This window comes from Mauremys mutica, chromosome 10 (genome assembly GCF_020497125.1).
Source record: "Mauremys mutica isolate MM-2020 ecotype Southern chromosome 10, ASM2049712v1, whole genome shotgun sequence".
NCBI lineage: Eukaryota > Metazoa > Chordata > Testudines > Geoemydidae > Mauremys > Mauremys mutica.
In genome coordinates this window covers 38,094,925-38,110,278 of record NC_059081.1, presented here as the reverse complement: position 1 = coordinate 38,110,278, position 15,354 = coordinate 38,094,925, and the positions used below count along the sequence as shown (strand labels likewise).

Genomic DNA, 15,354 nt, shown 5'->3' with positions numbered 1-15,354 from the left:
TTATAACCTCCCCTAATGGATTATCCAACATACCAAAACGCAATTTCACAAAAATATGTACCTGCCGGAACTGAGCAAGTGTTTTATTGTGAATGGAGAGCTTGCAGTATCCATAATCACTAATACTCCTCCCTTCCCTGAGCCTTCCAAGGGACGGAGAATAGACAGAAGTAGGCAATATGCAAGTTCTTCTTCATTAATATTTTTACAACAACTAAAAGTGTGCTAGGTGTCTAATAGAACAAGTAAAATACAAACTTCTGCCTCCAAGAGATTCCAATCTAATTTTATAGACATAATGCAACAAGTGAAGACATTATCCTAATAACTACTTCACAGGTGGCTGAATTGAGGCACAGTGAAATTAAGCGATTTGCCAAGATGACATACTGATTTAGTGACAGAATGGGGAACAAAACTTGGTTATTCTAATTCCCTGTCCTATTTTTTTAATTATAATGATTATGTATATAGTGTCTTATATATTCCATGCAAATCGATGAGGTCCCTGCCTGGAAAAATTTACAATCCAAATATAGCAAGACTGTGCCCTAACCACATTATTACCCACCCTCCTTTATTTATGGCACCGAGTATTTATGTCAGAAAGTCTTTACAGACACTCCTTGTGCACGGGAGCTCTGCTCATTTACTCCTGAACCATGCACCTATATTCTGTTACTGATACCCCTCCCCGAATTTGAGTCCACCTCCCTTCCAGTTTTCCTCAGTTCATTACTATGTGGGGCTTGAGTCTATCAAAACAAACTCTATTCCTGTCCCGCATTCAGCACCAGGTTACTGTCAGTAGAAATACACTCAGTCCCTTCCTCAGCATCTCACATTCATTATGTAAGGGCAGGTTCAGTAACAAGAGTTTGATACTGTCCTCTACATTTTCTGAAAAATGCTCCCTTCCTAGGGACATCTAAATCTTAATGGGTGCAAGATTATTCTGGCTCCCAAAATGGGCTGCAAATTCATTTCCATGTGATGATATATTTTAGCTCCAGGATAGAGAGAGAACTGGAAAAATATAGCCTTGCTGAAACACTGGTAACTGAAACCCAGGATTCTGGCTTGTTGATTCTGCTTTCTGGACTTTTCCATATACATGATACACAATATTTTAAAATGAAAATATTCTGAAAATATTGTTATGGTAAATGTGATAATGAAATGTATGTTGATATTATTATTTAACATATATATTGCAGTAGCATCTAGGAAACAAACAGCCCTATTGTGCTGGATGTTGTACAAACATATAGTAAATATAGTATATGTTTGTACAAGAGTTTATTTGCTGGAGTTGGAGGAGATGGGGAAATAAAATTAATGACCAGAACTCATTTCCATGCAGAGGTGACACCTGATTTTGGGCTAAGGGTTTACCAAGCAAGAATAGAAGGGACAGGTCAAACACAAGACCAGAGTACTAAAGGAAGGACAGAGGGTGAAATCCTGATTCCATTTAAGTCAATGACAAAACTTGCCGGATTTCATCTAGAGAAACCAGGTCAGATCCTTGGCCTACAGTGGAACGAAGTAGTCAGAAACCTGCAATATCAATGGTGATTCTCCCAGTGTTGGGCAAATCTCTCACTGGCATAGAGATAATCACAGCATGTGTGACTAAAATGCAACTGCACTCCAGTGATCTGTCTGCCAGGATGGCCCATTGGGCTGTGAACAGCTGAAGAGTTTTGGTCAGCCCAGAAGCAGCTCTATTTAAGCCATGGGGCTTGCATGGCATCCATCCACCCTAGGACCAGGAAAGTTAAAAAGGTGACTTAGAGCCACTTTTCCTCTCCTTTTAGCTGCACTGACCCTAACTTGGCCACAACTACTGGTTTAGCCCTTTATGTAAATAAATTCAAAGTAATGAATTAAACTGAGGTCATTTGAGAACGTGGCCCAGAGTTCTAGAATTTAGCTTTTGCATTTCTTCCTAATAATCTTTTTACAGCTTTTTCTTTTAAATACAAATTTATGTAATGGATAGAATTCTGCCAGCATGATTCTGATTCCATTTTCACCAGTATAAATCAAGAGTAATTCTATTGAAGTTAATTGAGCTAGACCAGTGTAAAATTGGTGAGTGAAATCACACTGGGGCCATATGGATGTTCATCTGAGACTGTGAATTCCTTTCACAGCTCATTTACTAATAATGAAAAAGAGGAGGAGGATTTTATCCAAGAGAAGCAGGTAGGTCTTTTGCTGCCTGTCACAGCCATCAGGGCCGGCTCTACTGTTTTTGCTGCCTCAAGCAGCGCACCGAATTGCCGCCACAGAGGCAGGGGCCGTCCGTGTGCCGTTAGGGCGGCACGCGTGTTTCCACAGTGGCAGCAATTCAGGGGCAGCTTCTATGTTCGGCTGTCTGCGGTGGCGCAGCTTTTGTCTTTTGGCTGAAGACAGAAGCGGCTGCCAAATTGCCGCCGCCACGGAAACACACGTGCCATCCTAAGGGCAGATGGACTGCCCCTGCCATCCACAGTGGCAATTTGGTGCGCTGCTTGGGGGCAAAAACACAGGGACTGCCGCTCCTTACAGATTGCCACCCCAAGCACCTGCTTGGAATGCTGGTGCCTGGAGCCAGCCCTGACAGCCATGGTTCTAAAGATAAGTTTACACAGCAAAAGCTGTGCACAGGCTCATCTACGCCCAAGCTAGCTTGAATCCAGCTAGTACAGGAAACAATAGCAGGAAAGACAGCACAGCCTGGGCTCCAGCACAGGTAATGCAAGCCTAGCATGGATACTGGGAATTAACTTGGCTTGCTTGCCTGTTCTGAAGCCCACGCTGTGCTGACTTCGATGCTATTACCCACACTAGTTGGATTCAAGTTAGTTCAGGTAGGCTAGCCCATGCTCAGCTTCTTCTGTGCAGACACACCCTAGAGTTACTTCCCATTTTTAAACAAGGAAATTGACAGTGTGATAAACACCCTGGAGACGAACAGCTTTGAGGTGAGCAAAATAATTTCACAGGAAACTGAAGATAAAGGCTGCAGGAACCATAATGGAAGAAAAGGACACAGGATCCTGATTTCTGCTTCCTTGCATCTAGATAAACCCCACTAACCAGAGTGTTGGATGCCACATAAAGAAGAGGTGGTCTTAGAGATAACATGGATCTGTTCCATTAAGGGTTTTATAGCTCAGTATACATTTGAAATGGATCTGACAGCACACAAGGTTCCAGTGCAGAATGGGAAGCATGGGTCTAATAGATGGTCTTTGGTTTATACTTAGAAGTATTATTTACCAGTTGCAGCTTCTTCATTAATTTCTTGCTTAGGTCTAGATAGCATGGGTTGCAATTGTCTAGCCTAGATCTGACAAATACATGAACTACTGAGGCTAGGAATTTATCCAAGATAAAGACACAGAGTCTTATTAGCTGGAGATGGAGGGAGCAGCTAACAGTAACTGACTGTGGCAAGCTGCCACCCCAATAGACCTCCTTGTGGCCAGATGTGACTCAGTCCCTCCACATCGTTTGGCCAGGGCCTTCTCTGATTGTAGGAATGTCTCAGCCTTCCAGACAGCCCACATTGCAGATTCCTGCTTCTTCTGGGGCCACAGAGTCCTTTACCAAAGGACAACAAAAAGATAAAAGAAACCAAACGTTCAGCCCAGCTGTGCTCAGCTAACCCCCTTTTCCTCCCAAGCACACCTCACTCACTACTGTTTGTCCCCATACCTTGTCTCAGGCGTGGGAACACAGTCCAGAGGCTGACACACACCACCTCCCCCAGCGTTCAGGTAGACTACAGCTCCTTAGGGCCCCTATCTCCAGTCAGGCTTCCAGCTCACCCTTAGGGCTAGTCTACACTTACCGTCCGGGTCGACGCGGTGAGTTCGACTTCTCGGAGTTCGAACTATCGCGTCTCATCTAGACGCGATAGTTCGAACTCCGGAAGCGCCGCGGTCGACTCCGGTACTCCACCACTGCAAACGGCGGTGGCAGAGTCGACCTTGGAGCCGCGGAGTTCGACCCCGCCGTGTCTGGACGGGTGAGTAGTTTGAATTAGGATACTTCGAATTCAGCTACGCTATTCATGTAGCTGAATTTGCGTACCCTAATTCGAACCCCCTTTTTAGTGTAGACCAGGCCTTAGAGTAGCCTGTCTGCTCTGCTTCCCCCTTCTCAGCCTTCTTCCAGGTTGTTTCCCAGAGGGAGGGCATTTCCCACCTCCTCTCCTCTGGGACACATCTCTCTAAGTGGACTCATCCAGCTTATTATGGAGGGGAAAAAACCCCAAACCCAGCTCTCCCCCAGCTGGACCTTATCTCTAATTAGGCCTGGCCCATCCTCCAGGTGAACCCAGGCTGGCTAATTGGCCTCTCAAGCCCATATTAACCCTTTCATGACAGATGTGGGGTACACACCCTATCACACAGATGTTATTTGATTTTCCAGGGTCAGTGATGTGTCCATCATGACCTTAAGACTAAGCACTATCTTGACTGACAGAGGTCATATGTCTTTTACTGTAGGTGAAGTGATGGTGTTTGCCATCTCCTCAGAGCATTCACATCTTTCAATTAAGCATAATTTTGGGCTTTCCTGGTTTCAGTTTGCACTGTTCTTCTTCTTAATTTCTTATTTCACTGTAAATCATGGAACAACAACTTTCTTCTAGATTGTTTTGTAGTGCTGCTATGCACTCTCAAAAAAAAGTTGCCATATTTCCACACCCAAGCAATTGTTAGGTAGATGATTTTATATAAAGACTAACATTTTATTATACATTACATATATGTGTACACATTAAAGAGTCAGAGAGAGCGCACATACCTGGTGGTGTGGCAAAAAGCTTTTATCAGCATGCCCTTGGGAATTTCAATTTATTTACAAAAGGTAAAGCTATTGTACAAATGACTTCTGCAGATCAGCACAAATGAATGCCAATAAAACTTTTACATAACATTGCACCATCATGTGTTCTGTGTATGTCATATACTTTACTGAAAACTATTTTTAAATGCTTTAGAGACTTAAAATTTTCCATTGGAACTCTTTTTCATAGCCCTCTGTTGCAAAGCCAGGTCCCTTAGTATCAAGAGTTCAACAGTACAGACCTCTGAGGAAGAAGAAAATTATAACTAACATACATTTGATACCTTTAAAAATTAACTTAATTAGTTTTTCTATCAATAATAATCTTATGATTATCAGCACACATCCAATATCTCAATGACTTCCAGAGCTGGAAGTAAATGCCCAATGAGAAGCTATGGATCTCCCAATTCCCAAAGTACACAGCGGCAAATTTTAGTGATGGCCAGATGTAAGCTATTAGACCTTACTCAGACTGGAAGCTCTTTTGGGGAGGGGCTGTTTTTTGCTATATGTCCAAACAGTACCTAGCAAGACTGTGCCAGATTCCCGATTAGGAGCTCTAGGTGCCACTACAATTCAAAATTAAATTTTGTTACTGGGCTAGGGCTGTATATTGCCCATCCTGAATCTCAGCTCAGTGTCGTTTTGGGTGGAAATGGCACATTTAAGGGGTGGGGAGTATAAGGAAACATGTATCTGTCAGGTTGTGTTATAGAAATGATGGCCTTGTGACAGTGTTTAAGGCTTTGGAATGTTAGTCCCAGGCTGATGGATTATGGGGTGGACTGCAGGTAAGGCAATCAAAGGTGCATGATAAGTGCTATTTATAACAAGGTTCCATGATTAATCACGACTGTCACTTCCTAATAAATGTGTCGGTACGTCTTTAAAGAGTTTTGAGATCCTTAAGTAGACCATATTTAAATATACAATGTATTATTAGTCTGTGTCACACAGGGGGAGCCCAAACCAAAACCCACATTCCAAACTAACTCCCATTATAAGACCCTATTGTCAGTTGCTTATATCTTTGTGAAATTTTAACCATTTGGGCTGAAATTTTCCATGCCAGGTATCTTCCTCAGCCTGAATTTCTTTGGAAAATTTCAGCCAACTGTTTCTGGGAACAAAGCTAATGAAGAATACATTGTTTTGCAATGTTAAATTCTTGAGACCTTTTCTTTGAAATACTCTAGCTCCTATATGCGTTGGAGCAGGGACTTGAAATTTGCCAGCAGAGCGGCCTGTGTGTCGGGGACATGCCTTTTGCCATCCCCATGAAAATCCACCCACATTTTGCCAAGTTATAAACCTCTGAATATGTGCAGTTCACAGGTGCTCAGTGGAGAGTTCTTTGATTTTAACATCTAAAATCTGACTTTGCCGCTTTAATTATGTTTTTAATGTAGTATGTGCGTATAATATGAATAGTAGTGTTGGGGAAATGTGACTTACAGAGAGATAAAAATGATTTCTATACTGTGCTGAAGTATAATGAGAAGGCCGGTGGCACCTTAAAGACTAACATTTATTTGGGCATAAGCTTCCGTGGGTAAAAAAAACACTTCTTCAAATGCATGGAGTGAAAATTACAGATACAAGCATAAATATACTGGCACATGAAGAGAAGGTGTTGAAGTATTTTTTTCACAATACTCAACAGAAGTAGTACTTCATTTAATAAGAAACTGATAAACACAGAATCATAGTAATATTAGGCTGGAAGAGACCTTGAGAGGTCATCTAGTCAATCTCCTCACCCCGCCCCCCAGCTGAGGCAGGACCAACTATATGTAGCTAGACCATCCCTGATAGATGTTTGTCTAACCTGTTATTAAAAACCTCCAATGATGGGGATTCCACAATCTCCCATGGAAGTGTATTCCAGTGCTTAATTACCCTTATAGTCGGAAAGTTTTCCCCAATATCTACCCTAAATCTCCCTTGCCGCAGATTAAGCCAATTACATACTAAGCACTCTGTGGATTCAAAGTTATTGAAAATTTCCACTTGCTATTTCCTGCATGTAAGGCCTAAATTGTGCTTCTACAGTCTGCCCTGTGTAAGGGTGGCACTGCTGCAGTAATAGCACAAGGAAGGAACTGTGCCCCAAAACAGTTAAGGTTTCTTCCCACCTTTCCTGTGTTTTTTGGGGAGGTGGCTAGTAATCTGCTACTGGTCTTGATCAGTAACAGATTGCTACCCTCCCTGCAGTTGAGCTGCACTGGCCATAGCATAGAGTCCAGGATTCATCCACTCAAGGGAAGTAGCAGGTGGGCAGTGCACACTTACATCTGTGTGTCTGGAGCCAAGGCCAGGGCTTTATGCTGACAAGCCAAACAATTTTTGATGTTGGTAAAGATCAGTCTAAAGATGGCAATAAATTCTGTATGTAATGTATTTGGGATGGATCGGATTGTAAATTCTTTGAAGCAGGAACCATGTCTTCTTACAGGTTTATATAGCACCCACTGCAGTGGAGCTGCTGTCATACCTTGGACTCTGGATGCTACTTATAGAATCATAGGATTGGAAGGGACCTCAAGAGGTCATCTAGTCCAGTCCCCTGCACTCATGGCAGGACTAAGTATCTAGAGTATCCCTGACAGTCTGAAAAATCTCCAGTGATGGAGATTCCACAACCTCCCTAGGCAATTTATTCCAGTGCTTAAACATCCTCACAGGAAGTTTTTCCTAGTGTCCAACCTAAACCTCTCTTGCTGCAATTTAAGAGCATTGTTCTTTTTAACCTCTGAAGATAGGACAAGAAACAATTTTTCTCCCTCCTCCTTGTAACAACCTTTTATGCACGTGAAAACTGTTATGTTCCCCCTCCGTCTTCTCTTCTTCAGACTAAACAAACCCAATTTTTTCAGTCTTCCCTCATAGGTCATGTTTTCTAGACCTGTAATCATTTTTGTTGCTCTTCTCTGGACTTTCTCCAATTTGTCCACATCTTTCCTGAAATGTGGCACCCAGAACTGGACCCAATATTCCAGTTGAGGCCTAATCAGCACAGCACAGAGCAGAAGAATTACTTCTCATGTCTTGCTTACAACACTCCTGCTAACACCTCCCAGAATGATGTTCGCTTTTTTTGCAACAGCATTACACTATTGACTCATATTTAGCTTATGGTCCACTATGACCACAGATCCCTTTCTGCAGTACTCCCTCCTAGGCAGTCATTTCCCATTTTGTATGTGTGCAATTGATTGTTCCTTCCTAGGTGGAGTACTTTGCATTTGTCATTATTAAATTTCATCCTATTTACTTCAGACCATTTCTCCAGTTTGTCCAGATCATTTTGAATTATAATGCTATCGTCCAAAGCACTTGCAACCCATCCCAGCTTGGTATCATCCACAAATTCTATAAGCATATTCTCTATGCCATTATCTAAATCACTGATGAAGATATTGAACATAACCGGACCCAGAACCGATCTCTACAGGACTCCACTCATTATGTCTTTCCAGCATGACTGTGAACCAGGGACAGCTACTCTCCAGAAATGGTTTTCCCACCAATTATGCACCCACCTTTTCGTAGCTCCATCTAGGTTGCATTTCCCTAGTTTGTTTATGAGAAGGTCATGAGAGATAGTAAAAGCTTTAATAAAGTCAAGATTTACCAAGCCTACTGCTTCCCTGCTATCCACAAGGCTTGTTCTCCTGTCAAAGAAAGCTATCCAGCTGGTTTGACAAGATTTTTTTTTTGACAAATCCTTATCACCTTATCATCTTCTATATGTTTGCAAATTGATTGCTTATTTATTTGCTCCATTATCTTTCCGGGTACAGAAATTAAGCTGACTGGTCTATACTTCCTCAGGTTATCCTTATTTCCCTTCTTATAGATTAATACAATGTTTGCCCCTTTCCAGTCTTCTGGAATCTCTCCCATCTTCCATGACTTTTCAAAGATAATTGCTAATGGCTCAGGTATCTCCTCTGTCAGCTCCTTGAGTATTCTAGGATGCATTTCATCAGGTCCTGGTGACCTGAAGACATCTAACTTGTCTAAGTAATTTTTAACTTGTTCTTTCTCTATTTTAGCCTCTGATCCTACTTCATTTTCACTGGCATTCACGATGTTAGACGTCCAATCACTACCAACCTTCTTGGTGAAAACTGAAACAAAGTAGTAATTAAGCACCTTTGCCATTTTCTGTTATTGTTCCCTCCCACCCCCCATTGAGCAACGAGCCTACCCTGTTCTTGGTCTTCCTCTTGCTTCTAATGTATTTGTACAGCGTTTTCTTGTTACCCTTTATGGCTCTAGCTAGTTTGATCTCGTTTTGTGCCTTGGCCTTTCTAATTCTGTCCCTACATACTTGTGTTATTTGTTTATATTCATCCTTTGTAATTTGACCTAGTTTCCTCTTTTTCTAGGACTCTTTTTTATTTTTAGATCATTGGGTAAACCAGGGTGGTTTCTTGCCATACTTCTTATCTTTCCTACACAGCGTGATAGTTTGTTCTTGTGCCTCAACAATATCTCTTTGAAAAACTGTCAGCTGTCTTCAATTGTTTTTCCCCTTAGACTTGCTTCCCATGGGATCTTACCTACCAACTCCCTGTGCTTGCTAAAGTCTGCCTTCTTGAAATCCATTGTCTTTATTTTGCTATTCTTACTCCTACCATTCCTTAGAATCATGAACTCTTCCATTTCATGATCACTTTCACCCAAGCTGCCTTCCACTTTAAAATTCTCAACCAGTTCCTCCCTATTTGTCAAAGTCAAATCTAGAACGGCCTGTCCCCTAGTTGCTTCTCCACCTTCTGAAATCAAAAATTGCCTCCAATACATTCCAAGAACTTATTGGATAATCTGTGCCCTGCTGTGTTATTTTCCCAACAGATGTCTAAGTAGTTGAAGTCCCACATCACCACCAAGTCTTGTGCTTTGGATGATTTTGTTAATTGTTTAAAAAAAGCCTCATCCACCTCTTCTTCCTGGTTAGGTTACTTGACTAATCATAATGGAGAAGAACTGATTTAACATGGAGCAGAGTATCTGTAACAGTAGCAGGACAGGCAGAGAGTTAGATTATACTGCACAAACACGAGCTCACAGGCACAATCCCTCCCCCAGCTCCCAGGCATACAGGGGGAATTCACATGCTGCATCATACTTTTGGGTGATTTCAGCCTGCACCTCACAGCACTCTCAGCTAGCTCTGTGCAGTGGCATGGAGAAAGGGCCATGGCCCTGACTCTTCCTCATCCCCTCTGTAGAGACTGATGCTCTTGGGGTGCAAGGAGGAAGCAGTCTTTGAGCTCTTCCAAGCATCGGCTGACATTGGTGAGTCTAGATCTTCTGTATGGTGCATAACTGGGGTAGGGAAGGCTCCTCGTGCCTTCTCCCCACCACTCCATATTCATGTTCTACCCAGAGGCAGTTTGGTCCAGAGGTGAGATAAAACAGAAACTGTTCTGGTCTGAGCCTGGGCTAGATGAGGGATTAATATTCCCCCAGCAGAAAAATAAGGAAGACACATTCACCTTGAAACATCTAGCTGTTCCAGTATTTTAACTTGTACATGTACATTTAGGCTTTTCCTTTTTAATCAGCAGATCCTTACAGTATATAAGTATATACATTTTTATGAGTCATGAATCATGACATTTAATTTTCTTCATCAACATTAGTAGGTATTTGTTTATAATAATGGGCCAGAGCTTATCTAGTACTAGACAAATTTTATATTACAAAATGATTGCTGAGCATAGGAAGGTGTGTTCATTTGCATTTAAATTCACTTTCAAAACAGTGAAATCCTGCCACCTTCTGGACAGTAACCAAACCAAGAGACATTTCTTATAGTCAGCCTTAAAGGATGCTGGAAAAAAAGTACCCTCTACTAATGATGAGAATTCATTGCTTTTTTAACCACACTTTTAAAATTAAGTGTTTGGATTAACAACTATTTTTATACAGCCTAAGGAAAACAATCATATTAAGTATTAAAGGGCATCCCCCCTCACTAGTAATAGCTAACCAAGCTGCAAACAACTTTAAAATGTTCAATTCTTAATCTTTCCTGATAGTCACTTTATTGCTCATGTTTATACTTTCAGGTCTGCTACAAAAACATTTTTTCTAAGTGATCAATAAAAATCCTTATATTAGCAGTATTAGTGATAAATCCATTAAATGAATATATATAAAAACAAAGTCAAATGGGAAAGAGAAAGAGTGTGTGGTATTCATGTTATGGTTGACCAAAATAAGTTATAAAGGCACGAGTGGGAAGCTTGTTTCTCCATTCATATGGCATGCAGCACTTAATACAAATAAAACGGCTAATGCATGTAGGTGATCATCCGAAGTAATAAATGTCTGAAAATTAAAGTTTTAAATTGTCTTTCCAGGACTAGTCAGAGGAAGGCTGCAGAATAATACAATGCACAGTACCTTATTTTGGCTACAAATCCTAACTGTTCTTGTGCTTGGATGAGATCAGCCAACTGTTTTTGCAGAGACATATCCTTACCATGGGCTTGTCTAATAAATGGATGCTCTAAAAGGTGGGTGACTGAAGGACGCTTTTCAAAATCCTTAATAAGACACCTGCGGAAATAGAGCAATAGCATTACACATACAGCACTTACTATTTGATAACAAAACCATTGAATTTGACTTAAACATTAAACTGTTGGCTTATTGTCTGGCAGTTCTGTCACAGAGACCAGATTGCTTTTTCTACTTATCAGTGTTATTAATTATATGAGGGGACCATATTCACTTTTAATTTCAGTGGTGTAAATCTGGAACAACATTACTTAACTCAGTGGAGTTACTTAACACTTATAACACTGGTGTAACAGAGCAGAATTTGGGCCAGTAAACATATGTCAAATCTTTTTAAAAAGAGTAAACAGCATAAAGTACAGGTTTGCAGCATTACTATAGTCTTGTTTGTAGTATCCATTCAAAGTAGTTTTCATCTGAGAAGAGTAAAGTCCTGTAGTCACTAATTACCTACATATTATCCAATGGGAATTCTGACTGAGTGAGGACTGCAGGATTTAGCCCAATAAAATAAATGAGTGAGTGAACACTGCTCAGAACTATTTGATGCCAAGTTTTTAATAAACTAATAACATTTTCAATGGTTCTCACATACTACGGTGATGGGTATTAGTATAAGAACCTTGGTAGGTAAATTAGCAAACCTACTTAATATAGATCAGACTAGATACAAATGATTCAGACTTAAATGCTAACCAGGATGGGCAAGTTCAATCACTGGTGGGGTCAGGTGATCTCATAATGAGCAAGCAGACAGAGCTTATTAAATTAACATGGAATTTAACTAATAAATATCATAGTGTAGTGTCAAAGATCTAAAATCTAGGAAGCCATGATAAGAAGTATAATTCCGTGCCAGTAGCAGAGTAAAGCTGGAATAATATGCTCCAAATAGAGAAATGCATTTAAACTATTAGACTTTTTTCAAAAGTGTCCTTTAATTTCTTTTTGTATTAGTTTGTTCAATTTTATTTAGTTCAGTAATTATACTGTGATTGTAACATTAAGATCATTTGAGAATCAGCAAAAGAGACTATATTACAGTATATATGGCAATCCTATCATTTCAGGGAACTCCTACTGGATTCCAGTCCAAGATGAGATTATCTGAATAGATGCTTTAAAATTAAAATGTTTTTACACTTCATATTTACCGATGTTTCATGAAGCAATCAAATATACATTAAAGAAGTCTTTCCTTTACATGAGAAAATTTGACAAGCAGAGGATACCATTTTACACAAAGTGCAATGAAACTTTCATACCTTTTATAGCACTCAATAGTCTACCAATAGCAAATCTGCAGATTTTAAATTATAACTAAAACATTACACATTTTAGTTTATTACAAAATGCACTAGCAAATTATTAAAGCTCAGCCTCACCTTGAATATTTTCTAGAACATTAAAGCCTGGTTCCCAGAATAATCCTGCAACATCTGTCTTTCAAAATAACTTTAATAATTGTGGTTCATCAGGACCATTTTCACAGCCCTTCTCGTTGACCGTCATCTAGTCCAGAAAAGACAGTCTGTAAAATGTTCTGTCAGTTTTACAATTGGTCAGGGGAGTTTTGCTATCTGTTAGAACTGGAGCTTCCTGATAGAAAAACTAAACCAACAGAACCTACATTATCTCCATTCCTCTGACTGCAGGGCTATAAATACCACTCCTATCCTGCCATGAAAAGAAATCAATCATTTGTCTTTTACATGTTCTGAGTCCTTTTTGTTTTGTTTTGTTTGGGGGTTTTTTAGCCGTGATTTTTATAAGTGAATGCACTCACATATAAAATATTGGGCACGTCAATCTCCATTTAAATGTATACCCTTCTCTTTTGTGTGTGAGTTTTGTAAATGGAGAGCTAATACTATAATGAAAATGAGAGAAACGCAAAACTATCAGGTATTCAAAGTCAGATTCCTTATTAAATAGAACTAGTGATTCACTTTATTTCAAATGTCTACCATGGGGAATTGGTACTGAAAGTTTATATTGAATTCATTTGACGTTTACCACCCTTGACAATACTAGGCTCAAAGACAACATTCCAATTGTTTTAAGACAACAAAACAGTAAGGGTTAGAGTGAAGTCTGCACAAGAAACGGGATAGCTAAAGTGCTGTTAAAAGCACTAATGGCATGGAAACTTTATCTTACTGTCTTGCAGACACTACGACAACTTCTGCTCCGAGTTACACCAGTGGAAGTCCAGAGAAACTCTGCTGACTAGGCCTAGAGCTTCTGATAGATGGTCTTACATGTAGGGATGGCCCAGGGCTGAAGCATCCAACTGTCCATGGTACTGCATGCAAGTATATTCTAAAATTACCTACACTATACTGTGGTTTTGTCATGGTATTCTGGAAAATGTCACAAAAATATAGTAAAAAATAGAAGTTAGAGGTATTGTTTTATTCTCCCAGTTTTAATGCAATTACAAAGCACAATGAGCCAATATTAATTGTGACCAGATGCTTAACACAATTATTATTATTAACATCGAGGAGGACAGAACATAAGGCAGGTAGAGAACAGGTTAAAAATATTTAGATAAGTTAGATGTAGGGCCTGACAAAATTTATCCTAGGGTATTTAAGAAACAAGCCGAAGCAATCTCGGAACCATTAGCGATTATCCCCGATAACTCATGGAGAACAGGTGAGATCCCAGAGGACTGGAGAAAGGAAAATATAGTGCCTATCTTTAAAAGGGTCGCAATGGAGACCCAAGGAATTTCCAGTCAGCCTAAATTCGATACCTGGGAAGATATTGTAACAAAATTATTAAACAATCAATTTGTGAGCACCTAGAGAATAATGGGGTGATAAGTAAAAGCCTACATGGATTTGTCAAGAACAAATCATGCTAGACCAACCTAATTTCTTTCTCTGGCAGGGCTACTGGCCTAGTGAATATGGGGGGGAAGCACTAGATGTGATATGTCTTGATTTAAGTAAGGCTTTTTACTCAGTCCCACAGGACATTCTCAAAGCAAATTACGGAAATGTGGTCTAGATGAAATTACTATAACACAAGTGCACAACTAGTTGAAAGACCATACTGAAAGTATAATTATCAATGGTTCAGAGTCAAACTGGGAGGACGTATTTAGTGGAATCCTGCAGGGGGTCTGTCCTCGGTCCAGTACTATTCAACATTTTCATTAATGACTTGAATACTGGGATGGAGAGTATGCTTATAAAATGTGGAGATAACACAAAGCTGGAAGCAGTTGCAACACTTTGGAGGACAGGATTAGAATTAAAAATGACCTTGACAAATTAGAGAATTAGTCTGAAACCAACAAGATGAAATTCAGTAAAGATCAGTGCACAGCTCTATACTTTGTTCATTTGATATTTTTCTTCCAAATACAAAATTGGGTATCACTGCCTAGACAGTAGTACAGCAGAAAAGGATCTGGGTGTTATAGTGGATCAGAAATTGAATATGAGCCAACCATGTGATGAAGTTGCAGAAAAGTCAAATATTCTGGGATGTATTAACAGGAATGTAAGACACAGGAGGTAATTGTCCCAGAATACTCGGTTTCTGCATGTAAAAGGGGGCTGGTGCGGAAAACAAGGAACAACTTGACATGGGATAAATTGTAGGCAAGTTGCTAGGAGAAAGAATCAAATAATGTGACATGGCTAGGGACAATCATTATTGGAGGCTGTATTTAGCAAGAATTTTAGTGTATGTTAAATGCTCTGCCCCTCTCCTTTGTCTATTTAGACTGCAAGCAGTTGGGCTGGGACCTATTTTATTGTTTATCCATAAGTTTTGTAGAGAGAGTGGCTTGAAGCTCGTATGGTAGCTGGAAGTTTTTGGGGACTCTATTGAGAGGTTGACTTTAATGAGAGGGGTCAGTTGTTAGATAAAGTGTTATTGTCTCCATAACCTGTCATAGGTGCCTGACGATTAAGATTGTGTCCTTCTTGTTAATATTTTAACAACTCT

General features: G+C 40.1%; 1 protein-coding gene across 1 annotated transcript in view; it reads right to left on the bottom strand.

The window, feature by feature from the left end:
* MYO3B (myosin IIIB) overlaps positions 1-15,354 on the bottom strand; it is a 298,690-nt gene that overhangs the window by 191,957 nt on the left and 91,379 nt on the right. Inside the window, exon 8 of the mRNA XM_045033165.1 lies at positions 11,272-11,427. Within this exon, the coding sequence (XP_044889100.1) occupies positions 11,272-11,427 (156 nt within the window). The remainder of the gene's footprint in view (positions 1-11,271; positions 11,428-15,354) is intronic.